General features: G+C 40.3%; 1 protein-coding gene across 9 annotated transcripts in view; it reads left to right on the top strand.

Annotated features, from left to right (window-relative positions):
• Positions 1–15,654, top strand: part of cacna1g (calcium channel, voltage-dependent, T type, alpha 1G subunit) — a 134,211-nt gene that overhangs the window by 97,488 nt on the left and 21,069 nt on the right. For 8 of the 9 annotated variants that reach the window (XM_046376693.1, XM_046376692.1, XM_046376690.1 and 5 more), the window contains one exon: positions 14,191–14,342. In XM_046376693.1, coding sequence (XP_046232649.1) covers positions 14,191–14,342 — 152 coding nt within the window. The remainder of the gene's footprint in view (positions 1–14,190; positions 14,343–15,654) is intronic. The other variant, XM_046376691.1, reaches the window with a different exon arrangement.

Here is a 15,654-nt window from a genome sequence, read left to right as displayed (position 1 = left end):
CGCACAGTGCTTTTTTGTGTGAGTGTGTGGACTCTTATCTTCAGTTTGCACTGCATGGAAGCAGCGTTTGGTAGAGGCAAGAAAGAAGAGAGGAACAAAGAGAGGAGAGGAGGTGATAGAGGAGGCACATTAAGATTTTGACTGAAGGAGGAAGGAGGAGAAGAGGAAACACACACACTCACAAAATCACAAAGAGACACACAGGCAGGGTGGCACTAGTTCCCTTCAGGGTCAGTGTGAAGTGTCTCCCTGTTTGAGCTGACTTGTTGTGTTGAGTCATGCATTCTGCAGTCAGAGCCAGCTGCTTGTGACAGACACATCAGGAGATGCTACACTACACTGCTCATGATGTATGCTGCAAATTGTAAATATAGTTTCATATTATTTCCTCCTCGTTCCACCCTCAGTGAGCTATCAGAGAGATGGCATGCTGGATATTTTGACGGACAGCAGCTTGTATCGGGGTAATGATGTTTTTGGCGTTTCTGCACTTCTATAGGCTTTTGGCTGCTGCGTGCAGCAGAGGCAGTAGAGGTAGTATTAGTATTACTCAAAAACCCTCGTCACCTGTATTTTTACAGCAAGTATTTGAAATATAGATTTGTGAGACAAGATATCAGCAATAATGAATTAACCAATTCATTGCCCATCAATGATGTGATTATACAGTGTATATGCAGTATTTTAGTGTGTGTATATATACTTACATTGGACGAGCTAGTACTTAATATTCGGCAAGAAGCTGAATTAAAAATTATACTTTGCTATTTCATTCTCTGTTTTTCAGCATCACATACCTTAATGCCATACCTCAAAGTCTTTGGGAACTCCGTGAATAAGTAATAATACTAAGGCAACATTTGATCCTCACATTTTAAACAGTTATCGGACTAACCCTGTTTCCTATTATGTTTATATACTTTTCATTTGTGTTTCCATTTACATTTTGTAAGACGTGTAATTGCTGCCAGGATTATGTTTGGTTTGAATGTGTTTTTCCAGGGAACAATGTGCCAAATTCATGTACTGCACGGAAGTTGTAGGCGGGTGGTCAGGGCGGATGGTGGGCGTACAAAACGCAAGACTCTGACACAACAGATCGTGGTTAGTTTTTAGGCAAAAAAATACTTTGATTTAGTTTAGGGAAAGATGGTGGCTAAACTAGATGCAGATTTTTTTCGATATTATACCAAACCACAATCCTTCTCAACTTTCTGATTTTATTCAAAGATTATTGGTTTTAAACTACCAAAGTAGCACACGTAGGTTGAATGAACAGTCGACTGATGATTTTTCTCAGTATAATCTTATAGGAACAGTCAGTCTTTCGAGGCTGTGATAGAGAAGACTTGTGTTTGTCAGTTGTCTGCCACAGGGCACTCTTAAAGCTGAACTGTGTAGAATAAACCAAAGCTTAGAACAGTGAAGAAAAATGCAATGTCCCATCAATTCAGTGTTTCCAACTGCGTGTGTGAGCTCTGTGACTTCATTTTCTGTCATTGTATGGAATTTGATTTATGTCAATATGATCAAGCAAAAATTCTTTGGATAGTGAATCTTTGGATAGAGGATAAAACTCACTGAAGCAAAAAAAAATCATCTGAATTGTAAAACTTGCAAACAAATTATTTGTGTAATCTTGTCAACTATTGATTTTGTCAACTGACCATCACACTGACAGGAACTTTATAGACATCGCATTCTAAATACAGTGGAGTGTCTGAATTTTTGCCCCATTCATGCAGTACAGCATTTGTGAGGTCAGATGCTGATGTTGGATCCAGTTCATCCCAAAGGTGTTGGATGGGGTTGAGGGTTGAGGGTCAGGGTTCTGTGTGGGCCAGTCAAGTTCTTCTACACCAAACTCATCCAACCACATCTTTATGGACTTTGCTTTGTGCACAGAGGCATAGTCATTGTCCAGTATGTCTTGGTATGCTGAAGCATTAAGATTTTCTTTCACTGGAGGAAAGGGCCCAAGCCCAACCCCTGAGAAACAGCCCCATAAAGAGGTCTGTCTAGATACTTTTGTCTATATGGTTTATGTCCTTTTGCTGTCACCTTATTTTGTGGTGTCAGATTGAAATGCTTCCAAACATTTGAACGTTGCTTTCCAGGAGTGCTTGGCATATCTTATAAATGATCTCTCCAGCAATCGCTAAAGATGGCAAATTAGCTAATGGTAATTAGGTAAAAGCTGAGCTGTACTTCTAACACAACATAACGAAAAGTTTGATCAATACTTACACTTCATTAATCTTGTAAGAATCCAGTAAAGTTAACTGGCGGGCACTGAACATTAAGTGCTGCCTTTATGTGATCTTGCCGTACTAAACAATATCTGGGTCACTGAGTTGTCACTCCAGAACTCATTAGCCAATGGGAATGAGTCGCTGAAAAAGCCCGCCCATGCGAGAGGTTTACGTCACAGCTACAAACAGAGAGTCAGGCAGTGCGATCGAGAGAGCTGATATTGTAACTGCAAAGCTATTCTCTCAGTTTTAGTGCTTCTCAAATTGAATTTTTTTGTTTGATATTTAAGAAGTGTTGTGTGATCATATTGACACAAATCTAAATTCATAAAGATTAGGCATTTATCTGGACATGCAGGATGTGTTTTCATGTGTTACAGCTGAGTGCTGTTTTCAATTTGTATGTTATATATGCAGTCAGATTAAATCAGTGATTGTTAGTGATCGATATGATGCTGAAATGTACAATAGCATTAGGTTTCCTTCAAAGCAAAACTAGCTGTTACATATTGATACTAAATATATTGCATGTAATTTAGATTCAACAAACAGCTAAACTGGTAAAAGATGTAAGCTTTAATAAGCTGCAGTGAAGCAGGAAGTAGTTGAACAGTGACACACTGGTGTTGTCCCTGTACTCCAGCACATGACAGTGGTATCTGAAACTGAACATTCTGAAAGTAATTCTGAGATGAAAGTAGCAACTTTTAGCATTCATTTATGGGCATTTACATCCATCTTATAAGCCGTGTGAGGTAAAAGTTGTTTAGATGTTTAGGTTTACACTTCACTACATTGCTGAAACACAGCCGCAAACCATCTTATAATGATAACTAAATATAAAAACAGATGCTTTTAGGAGTGATATTGTTTTTTTTAATTGTGGTGTTTAACACCAGGGCAGAAATATCTAGTAAACAAGGATGAAAAGTAAGAGAAGATGATGAAGGTATGAGACACAAACAGAAGGAACAAGGAAATCTAAGAAGAGAGAAAGTATCCGACACCGTCTTAACGTCTGTCAACAGAAGGGAGAAGTTATGCAACCTGTGGTGTGTTTTTCTTCAGCCTATCCTATGGATGTGTCCGGGCTGTGAGGATGTTTTGTTATATTAGATGCTGCTTTGTGTGCTTAGGATATGAGATTGACCGTGTGTGCCATGCTTGGACTCCTCCTGTACGTCAGTCAGAGAATTGTGTCTCTGCCATGTTAACAGATGGCCCTCAGGCTTCCAAAACAGGCCGAACAGATCAACACTGTAGCCCAAGCAGCTCTGTCTGGGTCAGCCCCCGCATGAATTCTCTCCATCTCAACACTCGCTCATCACTTTTCACCCCAAACAGTCATCTTATCAAAGAATACGTGTGCATGGACAAACTAATGTATACACCTTAAACACTGGGCTGTCTATAGTCATCTTTATATTTACTGTATATGCATCACAGTTTCAGTTCCTTACCAGTTTGGTAAGATTGTTATCCTTAAACTGAATAATTTTAAACTCTTGCCCCCCCTGTTGGTGGCACACACACGTTGCTTCACATATTTTAAGTGTTGATTGCCAGAGGTGTCAGGCAAAATAACAGACTCAGATCTTTTGTGCTACTTAATTTTCAAGTGCAGTGCATAATGGACCTGCAGTGCTTTCTGTAAATCAGCCTCCTACTCAGAGTCACAAAAAAATAAATAAATAAATAAGAAGCTCTTCCCCACTGTCTACTCATTGTTTTTGTATGTGACCAAGCTAACTGCACACAGCCAGGGAGCACAATCCAAACAGAACCTTAAAGATGCCCTCTGGGATTTTTTTTTTTATTTTTTTAAATGAAGAAGTTATATTTACATTTACTATTTCTCACCAAAACACGTTATGTGTATCCATGAGAACAAACAAACATGCTGAATGCATTTCCTTCCTCATAAAACATTTGCAGAGCCATTTTTAGATGAATTTGAAACCAGCCTTGTTTACAATCATGTTTGATTTCCGGTAACCTTTTCTCTATTTTTTTTTTTTTTCTGGCATATTTCTATATTTCACGACTCCGACTACCACCACCGACTGTCAATCTGTGGAGTAGTGTGCAATCATCAGCAAGACAGTGCACTGAATATAAACAACCCAGGAACCCAGTCTTAAGATACTGCTCCTTAGCAACATCCCACTAGTGGTCTTAACTCCATACAGTACCTTTAACTCTGTTAAAAAACCACCCTAAGCATTGTCAGTAGTGCGACAAAAGAAGAAAGTGATATCTTCCCTCTTTCCACCACCTTCTGGAAAGCGATGAAAAAAACAATTCATTGATACAAACAACTTAAAGCTCCCCTGTGGAGTTTTTGACCTCTAAATGGCACTATGTAGCAATGTTTTTGATACCGGCTTCCCCATTGTGTTTGTATAGTGCACTCTCTAAAGCATTTGGGTAATGCAATGCGTATTTCTGCCACTTCTTTCAGGCTACAGTTGGTGGCAGTAACCAGCCAAGAAATGAAGCAATGCACCCACTTCATTGTGAAAACCAAAAGAGTTCCAAAACATTAAGTCTTTTATCCATTTTTTTTTTTGGATAGTTCTTGTGGGTGAGTTCCTTCACAATCAGTTTAATGGCCTCTTGTTAAGTAGAGTTAAGTTAATTTGGATGCCTTCAGTGATGACAGCTTGATCTGTCACCTGTTTTCAATTCTAACAATTATCTAATTATAAAGAACTTGCAGTAATGAATCATATTTATCTCTGAATTGCTTATTTACTAAATACCTTTTCTTTGTTAGCGTAATTTATTTATTAATGAAAACCACACAAGGACATTGACTAATGTATAACAATGCAAATTAAACAAAGTGATGAACTGACTAATTTACAGACTGTAATTACGGCATGAAAACATCTGCTCATATTAAACCTAATAAGAATACTCCAATTCTGCCTTTAGGATTGTAGACTTCACCATAAATGTAACAAACCATAATGCAGGTCAGAATTACTCTGAGGTTCACAAGGTTTTCAGACCTTTTGAACCTTTTTAAGTCCAGCAAAGAATATGTAAATCTGAACCTAAGCTGCCACATAGTATAAGTCTCTGTATCTAAGGTCGGTCAGTTTTAGTCAGTCAGAATAAAAATGGAATAGGGCTTAAACTTCAGTTCCATATAATGGTTTTTCCATTTGCAAAAAGTACACCTACAACTGAGCAGATAGTGTAGTCAGCAACAATGTGACTGTTGTATTTACCAAGTAGATTCGTAAATCCTCATCACCTTGAGGTGGGTAAACAAAGTTGTTCCCTATGTTGTGGTCTTAATCTCTGCTGTCAGTACACGGCCAGCAGTCGACAACAAGACGAGGATAATAGGATCATCTCCTCGCACATCGTTTATCCGTGTGGCAAACACACATACAAGACATCCAAAAACGTAAGTGTGGGCACATGCAAAGCAGATTGACATTCTCTGAATAGCTGCTCTTCATCTATTAGCACACACACACACACACACACACACAGAGAGAGAGAGAGAGAGAGAGAGAGAGAGAGAGAGAAGCCATTCCCAGCTGTATCTGGGTCAGAGCTAACAGAGATGAATCTCACAGAAGTTTCACATTGCCCCTCTTTCTTTCTTCTATTCCTCTGTTGTAGAGACGTAATTAATAACACCAGTCCTTTGGGAAGAGAGCGGATAAGAGAGAGAGAGCAAGAGAGCAAGAGAGAGTGTGTGTGGGAGAAGGAAACAGAGAAAGAGTGAGGGATGGTGAAATATCTTGACAAAAAGTCTTTCAAGATGTTCCTCAGGGCTGTAAACGTTTGATGCCACAAGGTGTAGGTAGCAGTGTTAAGTGAGGTGTCAGTTGTGATGAATCTTTCACAACTTTTGGGGTGTTAGCAACAACTGGAAGCCATGTTACTGCAACTGCTTGAGGGTGTGCCAGTGGGTGTGCATCAAAGTTTCCTGATACGTCTCCTATAAAGTCAAACTGAACCATGTGATGTATTAATGTAATTTCCTCCAATAAACTAGCTAACAAAGCTCATTTGCCTCCTGGAAACACTAAATATATTAGTTCATCCATAAATGTGACTGATGATGGATATGTACTAAATAAGTGACAGCACAATCGTTGATATGCCTGAGAGTAAAATCAAAAGTAATAGAATGAGAAATAAAGCTCATTCATTCCCACCAAATGAGATGTTCATTAATAACTGTGATAATTAACTGATGTGAAAGAACATACAGTAAATACTCTGTATGCCTGAAAGGCTGTAAGAAATTCTTTGGAGGAAAAACTGCCCCCACAACACTCACTATGAATGTTTCATATTGGAAACTTTCTCCATGAATATTTCATGTACAGAAATGTCAAGAAGAGAACAGCATGGAGCAGAGTGGCAGACAGGCTTATACCGTACTGCTGCCCTGTTGCACTACATGTAGTGATGAAAGGGACAAGAGGTGGGCTTTGAATTTTTGTTATTTCTCCTGAGCAGAGGAGTTCTCTATGCAGGGGTCCAAAACCAAAAGCCATGGCTAAAATTCAAGATCAGGCCTTTAGCACAAATGCTGCAGTAGCAGATGAGCTGTGTGTGTGATTAAATCAAGCCGGACACATCACGCATTTTGATTATTGGAATGGTGCTACTTTTAATTTTTCCATCACAGGTGACTAAGTTGGATGGACTCTGTTCCAGTCTGTACCAGTTTGAAATTGGTAGATGGAATCTAACCATGTTTACTTAAGTGGCAGGAGAAACAATAACAGGTGAAGATTAAGAGTCCAAGCCACACTAGTGCCTCTGTGAGGTTGCATTTAGGCACAGTGGTGCTTTGAGCTAAATGCTAAAATGCTAACATGCTAATGTTTAGCTAATTAACATAAATCAGCTGTGCCTGAGAATGAAAGGCAAAGTAATCAGTTTGGTTATAAACCAAAAATTTGACCCGGCAGTGGCAGTAGATGACAGTTTGAGGCATTACCAAAATATTACAGTTCATCCTGAGGGGGGCGTTGGCGTCTTTGCCAGATTTCAGAGCAATCAATCCAAAAGATATTCTTGGGATATTATTGAGGATATTTTACTCAAATCCAGAAATGTCAATCTCATGGTGGTGCCAGAAGAGAAGTCAGGGGATCCCCAAAGTCTGAAATATACATCCTTTGGTCACCGTGGAGGTCTGAACCAATTTTCTCGGTAATCAATTTAATGGTTCTCAAGACATTTAACTAAATGAAGAGAAAAGGTAGCCTCATTGGTGGCACTAGGTGTGAAGTGAAGTAGGATTCATCCTTTAGGGAATATAAATGTCTGTATAAAATTTTATTGCAACGCATCCAGCAGTTGAGATATTTCAGTAAGCACCAAAGCCATCAGACTGATGTTGTTAACCCTGCAGCCATGTAAGCTAATGAAAAAGAGTGAGAATTATTAGTCCAATCCAGCAGGTTTCAGTGCAGCACCTCTTGTCTCTATGTAGAGTCTCCACCCCCTTTTTCCTACAACTATTTCGTTGCCTTTTCCATGTAATTTCCAATATATGTCTGTTTCTGTGCTGATATAGGAACTTGTGACAAGACTAAAGGGGTTGTTCAGGTTGTCGAGTGCAGTCCTGGTAGAAATGATGTCCACTATTTTGTTCTTTGTATTTACTCAGTCATTAAACATGTGTTACTCTCTGAGTGTCAATTCTAAATGATCAGTGCACGGTGGTGGAAACAGACTACAGATAGTCATCATTTCCATTTGCATGGTGTCAAGTCTTAATAGGTTTCAGTAATCTTAAAAATCTCTTCTCAGGTTAATGCTAGAGACAAAGGATGATATTGGAGTGAAATAGACAATGAGATTTATTTTAGCAATTGTATGTGTGCTTTATAGGTTTGAATGGGTTTTACACTGTTTTAACTGAGAATCTTGCTTGAAGAGTTATATTAAATTCAAGTCTGGGGACTTGATAGAAGGCTCAGGTAGTTAAGGGATCCATCTCTTGTTGTGTGTAGTTGACAGGGTTGACAGTGTTGCTCTGGATAAAAACATGGATTCCACGAAGGAAGAAAGGGTAAAATGCCGTGTCATTTTAATGTTAAAAAGCTTCCCATCGGTCTGCACCTTGTCATCACTGTTATCCCTGTTACTCCGCCCTCCACTCACACCGTCCAATCGCTTGCCTTCACCATACAGTCCCCCATTTCAATTGGTCCATCCTGCTCAAGTATGACTCAGAAAGAAGTGTGTCAGTCTACCATGTGACCCAGCACAATATGTGTTTGTATGTTAAAGAGTGCAGATGTGTGTGTGTGTGTGCGTATGTGTGTGTGTGTGTGTGTGTGTGTGTGTTATCATGCACTGTCATTTTGAATGATGTCATGTTTTGTTATTTCTTTGCCTCTTTTCTTCTGGACTCCTTTGCTCTGCTGCTCCTTCCTGTTATCCTACAGTTTAATTATTTTCTCTTTTTTATGTTTTGTCTGTTTTGTCCCTGTACGTGTACCTTTTTGTTTCCCTCTGTTTTGATATTTAAGCACGGCAGCAGAGCATTCAGGAATTCCAGTTAAATCTTTTTATGATTGTTTTACAGTGACTGTTTATGTTGACAGTTTTCTTTTAGACTCAGTGTTTGCTGGATTTCAAAATTGGACATCCAGTCCGCTGACACATTTTTCCTGGCAGACACTGAGTCTCAAGGTTTACCTCTGAGCCATTCACCATGAAGGACAGGGGCATGAAAGCAGCAGCCGCATCCAACCAAACCACTGCCTCCAAAATGTGAAAATATAAGTGTTTGTCACTGACATTTTCCCCATTTCCATCAAGATCTTTTACCTTTAAAGTGCACTGTCGCTGCTTTTGTGGCCCACTGTCCTGCTCTTCCTTTCACAGCCATTCTTTTTATCATGCCGGATCCAAACTTTCAGTCTCTTCTAGTCCCTACATCTCCTCTGTTCCCTTCAGCCATATCAATCCACACTTCTCACCCCAATATTCCAGTCATCTCTAAATCTCTGATGGAACTATCAAGCCCCATAAAGCTTTCAGGCACACTCACATGAGATCTAGCTAAACAGAAACCATAGTATCTTCGGACCAAAGTCATAGCACTGTCCCCTGTTGTTCTGAGATTCATGGTCAGGCCTCCTTTTCATTGGAGTATCCTTTCCGCTTCACAACCTACTGTGGACACCTTCACGAGATCACCACATCCTGGACAGCTGTAGGTCCGCTGTGTTCCAGACCCATTCTCTACATACCCAGTCCAGCCCACACAGCCACAGTGCTGTGCTGTGCTGTTCCAACTCATCGGTCCCACAACCAAGGACCCTTACTGTGTCTGTATTTCCCAACAAAGACCGCCTCGGAAATGTATCAATTATGTTTTTGAGCGTGGACGCGTCCAAAAGCAACTCCCAGGCCAAATCCCCTGCCACTCATATCCTCACCCCCAAAGGTGAGTTGCCAGTCCACAGAGGGGGAGGTGAGTGCTTTGAAAGGAACAAGGAATGAGGCTCTTGGCGTTGTTTTTGGACAGGGAATTATTTATGTCTTTTGTCTTTTCTAATAATGTTTTTCCTTCTTCCTTCTTATCTGTCAGACCTCAGGCGGATTTTCAACGGGGTTTTAGATCTCCATAGTCAGTGAAGTCACTGAGTAAACTGAATGTCCACGGGATCCAGCTGCTTTGCATTCAGGTTGTGCTGTAGCTCACATCAATTCTCCATCACTGTTTCAGTGTCCTAATTAAGTGTTTCAGAAGCGCTGAGTTGGTTCTTCTGCGGCTACATTCACAATATGGTTTTACACTACATGTTGGCAGCTCATTTAGCTGTGGTACCAGATAGCCATACACCATAGCTGTACTTTAATAGATTTCATTATTGGATTGCTCAGTGCCCAAATAAGGCATCAGTTGGTGGATAAAATGAATAGACACATATTTTTCTCTTAGTTTGGGCCTACCACCTTCACCAATTCGATTTCTCCGAGCTTTTGCACAACAATACACCTGCTAGTGAGGGTCTGGAGCTGTGTGGCATTAAGACGACCTTTTGTCCACGGCTGTGATCGCTCATTTGAAATGTCAGTGATTTTATAATAATGAAATAAATAATAATTTTATTGACACCACAGTGTAAATGATACAGTATAGTGCGGTATAAATAATCAGAGAGAATAGGAAAGGACAGCACAGAGCTATAAACTAATCTGTGTCTGTCACACTCCTGGCTATATTGTGCAGTTTTGCTGTAATACAAGTGAAGTTTTGTATAAATGCATGGGAAAGAAACTAATTTTGGATCTTTTTTATTGTCCAGTCAATGAATTTGCACATGGAGCATCATTGAGACAAAACCAGAATCAATAACACATGGCAACAAATTAGAACAACAAATCTGAACAGTAATAAACACTAAATAATGGATAGATAGCACAGAGGTTCCCCAAGGAAAAAATGTTACTTTCAGTTGAGTTGCACATATACAGATAGGCATGTGGAAATGAAAACCTGAAATGTGGACATGGCATTAAAAATAAATAGAGCAATGTGCAGGGAGCTGCCAACATGGATGAATATGACCTCACCAGTAAGAATGGCAGCAAATCATCTCCTGAAGCCATGATGGAGCTGAAGTGCGCTGTAGCCAGATCCGGTGGACATTGGTCATGAAATCAGCATAGCTCCTTTTTGTGGGTCACCTAAGAATAAGAAGACAAATTGCCTTCACTAGAGATTCTTGAAATTACATGTAGAACAGTTATTTAACAAACATAATGAGACCTAAGTTCCCATGAAATGATGTCCTGGGTGGTTTGTTAAATTTGAGGATGGAGATGCAGAGTGCAGGTGCTGTGACCTGCATGACCTTTGGACCCATCCTCGTTCCGTTTCAAAATGATGAGAGCTGAGAGAGGAGGCAGCCACATCATCAGTGAAGGAGGGGGAAGAGTGTGTTTTCTTCATTTCACCAAATATCTTTCTTATGTTACCTTACACACAAAAAAATACTAATTTTAGTACTAGCATGGACTCAAAGCAGGAGCAGCAAAAACTCCATTAAGAGCAGTGGAAGTGAGAGCAGGAGAGATGGAGCACCAAGTGTAATTTAGCTTGCTAAACTTTCACCTTTTCTTCCGTCACTTCATTCCCTTCTGTTTCATCTAGAGACTAGTTGAGCTTTAGCCAAAAGGTTTCGCTCTCATTTTCCTTCCATTTCTCCTCCCTTAGCCCCTTATCTCTTGTTGGGTCTTGCCCTCCTTGCCCCATCCATAATGTTAAGGGTAATGCTTGCTTATTTCATCAGATTACTTTTTAGGGAGAAGGTGAACCAATTTAGCAGGCTTACTTCAGCTATCCCGTGCCATATGAGACTTGTTTTCTCGGCCCTGTAAATGTATTCTGCTATATGGCGATGTAAATGGGACGGCAGACATGCCACACTAGGAAGAGAAAAGGGTGCAGCATCTTTTGCAGCATATTTAGATGAATGAGGGAGTATAAAGGAGGATGTGAAACAAAGGGACTGCTGTTATGTGGGAGTGTGTCTAACTTAGTGCACCACGCACCTGCAGACAGTAAGTAGAACAGAGTAAAAATAATGTTTGTTCATCCAAAGATGATGGAGGACCATGTAACTAGGAATTCCCGGTGAATGAAGCTAATGCATCCCACAAGGACTATACCTAACTGCCCTGATTCAAAGAAATATAACCAGATGCACCCAAGATGCTTTAAGCATTCTTTATCACTGTCTACTCGGTGGGCCATATGGTGGAATGTCCGAAAGTATAGCCTCATTTACAAAGAGCAGGTGACAAGCTGAGGAAGCGCACAGACAGCTCCACTACTTGAAGTGCCGAAGAGCAAAGCAGGTGACTGAGTAAGTCATGCTGTTCTTGTGCATTTATTTGAAGAGCCCAAGACCAAGCACACCAGAAGCCACATTATTTTCACATCGTGGCACGCACAGCTCTGTAGGAGTGCAGGAGCAGTCAAACTCCAACTGACTGCCCAGCGGTTTAGCACATACCACCAGTAGTCAGGTTCCGCTCCCCTGTTGTCAGTATCAATAATTACCAGCAGGCACAAAATTACCCTATAAAATGACCCTGAACACTAACATTAAAAAGTTAACTTCAAGGCACTTTTCAGAGTGCTGACTTTTTTAGTTCAGCAACTCTTCAACATGCAATGCTGTTGCTATGGTTATTAGTTACACTAATAGCTTTTATTTTAAACAGACCTACATTAGATACACGTCTCCTTAATTCTTAATATTCTCCAATATATTTTTAAAGAAGTTTTCCCTGTTTGCTGGTCTGCGCCCAGTTTTGATTTGTTGTTTGTTGTTATGCCAAATCAATAGGTTTTTCATGTTCACCTTGATGAATTTAGGTTAAATGTAAATTTCCCTATAACATTTTTCCTCATTATAGAAAGTGATGTCACACGACAACAGTCATGAGTCATGTCTTAGTTACCTCTCTGTTGCTCTTAATTCCGCTGTAGAACCTCGATCCTACATTTGTCATTATGCATCTATTTTAACATTTTTGATGCTACCTGCTGCTGTGTCCCTGCCTGATAAACGGTCATATTTTTCAAAATCCACACCGCTGGTTTGAAACATAAGCTTTCTGTCAAAAAGTTTAAACTCTAACTGAACACTTCACATTAAAAGTCATTAAAAGTAAAATATTAGCTTGTAGGGCATCATTTTCATCATCTTCAGGGAAAGCTGAGTTTAATTCCCAGTAACTTAATCCTGAATGACATAACAGCCAAGTTGAAGGAATTAGAAATAATTAAAGAAAAACAACTAGAAAACACTGCATCTACCATATACGTCAGAATATTCTGGGTCCCCCACTGAGGGTAAGTCTGTACCTTTAAGGGTTTATTTCTTTAAGATTCATTTAAATTCCAATAGATGCAGGTATATATATTTAACGTCATGGATGGATGGGTAGCCTGCCTACTCAGCTCTCCCATCTTCTTCCCTGATTTATAGGTGGAGTTTCTCCAACAGGGAAACCACCAGGCACGCACCATGAATTGAACACGCACATCCACATTCTTATGGGAATCGTTCGAGCCCAGTACAGCTGCAACTGCAGCAGCACACCTGGGCTAATTGGGCATAGAGGGAGCTCTCCCAACACCCAAAGGACTTTTACCTTTTGAGTGTTGTGTTTGCGTGTGTGCGTGTGTGTGCGCGCACAGCGTGTGTGTGACCTAGAGCCTCTCCTTCACTTATAGACTGATAACATAATAGATGGAGCGTGCTTCCTCTCTCTTCCTCATCCTAACTCCCAGCCTGTCCATCCATCCTCTTCGGATGGATGGAGAGGTGATAAACATCCTGCGTTAAGTTCTTTTCTTGAGAGGAAGTGAAAGGAATAAAGGAGGGGGGCTGAGTCATGTGATGATCAGATAGACAGAGAAAGAGAAATCTCCAGACCAACGGCCTTCTCCATGGAGTCTCTTACACATGCACACACACATGTTGGGCAGTGTTATTTATCTCCCATCACACTCACTCAGAGAGTTCACTTAAATAATTGTTGATCGAATGAGAGAGATTTGATTTGATTAGTCATGAATGTAGACCACAGGAGGGCTTGGCTGGAATCTCCCTTTTTCTCTTTGTCCACTATCTGATCTGCCTTCCTCTTTTCTAATCTCTTCACATCTCTCTTTGCACATTCTTAATACTGCCTTGAGTGACTTTAACACCTGTGAATGTGTTGTCGTGTTTCACTAAACCCTCTTTTCAAAGCAGCGTTGGTGGCTTCAGTCCTCAACACAGCAGGTCTACTGTACAGTATCCCAGTGTATTACTTCCTATCTCACTTTATGAACACCACCTCCTCCTCCCGCCCTCCTCCTCCCCCTCCTCATTACCCCACTCCTGATACCCCACCCCCCACTACTTCCCACTTCCAACAGAAGCTCAGAGTAAGCCCTACTACTCCGATTACTCCCCCACCCGCCTGCTCATCCACAAGATGTGCACCAGCCACTACCTGGACCTGTTCATCACCATTGTCATAGGGCTCAACGTCATCGCCATGTCCATGGAGCACTACAAGCAGCCTGAGGTCAGATGTGTGGGGACGAAGGTGGGGTAATGATAGGCTGAAATCGATGCAGTTTGTTTGCATGCTGGGTCAGTCCTACACTGACTAAAAAGGAAATAACTGATTCTGTGTCCTTTAGTCTGGTTGTAAACTATTCTTGAGGAAATACTGAGTTCTAAAATATTATGCAAATATTTAAGACCATTTTTGGAATGAAAATGTTGAAGTTTAAAAGATACTGTATACTGGGTGTTAAAGGTCTTATTCTGAAGAAGACCTTCATCTGCACAGGTCTTTAATTGAATGTCACTGGAATATTAGCTTTAATCCTTTCCTGGAAAACCAGGCTTATGGCTTCAGAGGATTTCAAATACTGTCAGTTATACTAGCTGTACCATAATAATAAAATACCAATAATAAAACAAATAAACCTTTCAAACCATCCTTAATAGGCATTATGTCAAAAGAAAAAAATGTAAATGAGATAAAAAATTGCTAAGGACTATTATGGCAATGGTGAACTGTAAAAGGGAGGCCAAACAATAAATATGAGATTAATACAGTCAGTAAAACAGGGAAAGATGAATGAAAAGGGTTTATAATAATGTCTCAAACTGTAGACATTCCAGTTAACATGGGGTACAGCAAGTTTCACCCAGCTGGTAAACCTGAAAGGTAATACAAATTCATAACCAAGGTCTGGTTTGGATATTTCGATTTTATAGCCCCTGTTTTAATCACCAGCAGGCAGGGGCTCCAGCTGGGGTTTGTCTTCCACTCCTTTTAGAAATATTTCTTTTTCTTTTACATATTATTGGCCACCTGCTTGATCAGAACCCTGAGTTGGAGGTAGAACAAAAGAAGGCTGAGGGAGAGATTGTATTTAGCAAGATTCCACAAAAGTGAAAGATAAACAGAGATGCAGCATGAAAGAAAAGGCCAGCAGAGTAAAAAACGTTAGAAGAATAGAAGGTTACAGGATAGATAAGGAGGTAAGACATGGTAGATGGGAATGGGGGAGAGTGGGAGGTGGTAACGTATCATCAATTGGAACTGGCTGTGAGTCAATGAATTGCCACCAGTTAGCAAAATCCCTCCTAACCACCAGTTCTCTCCTCGTCTGTTAAAGGTCACTTTTTACATGCAGCAAAGTTGCATATTTACACAGCAAAAAATAGCCAAGTAATTTATTGTAGTCAAGCTGACAGATTGTTTTCCCATTAAAAAGTGAAAAGACACCAACAGAGTGAGATAACTGAATTGATTTTCAACATATTTCATTTAAGGTCTGGTGTGTAGCATTTAGTGGCATCTAGTGGTGTGTTTGCAACCA

Source organism: Scatophagus argus, chromosome 21 (assembly GCF_020382885.2).
Source record: "Scatophagus argus isolate fScaArg1 chromosome 21, fScaArg1.pri, whole genome shotgun sequence".
In the NCBI taxonomy this organism is placed as follows: Eukaryota; Metazoa; Chordata; class Actinopteri; family Scatophagidae; genus Scatophagus; species Scatophagus argus.
Note: the sequence above shows the minus strand (reverse complement) of the source record. Positions and strands in the feature narration are given on the sequence as shown.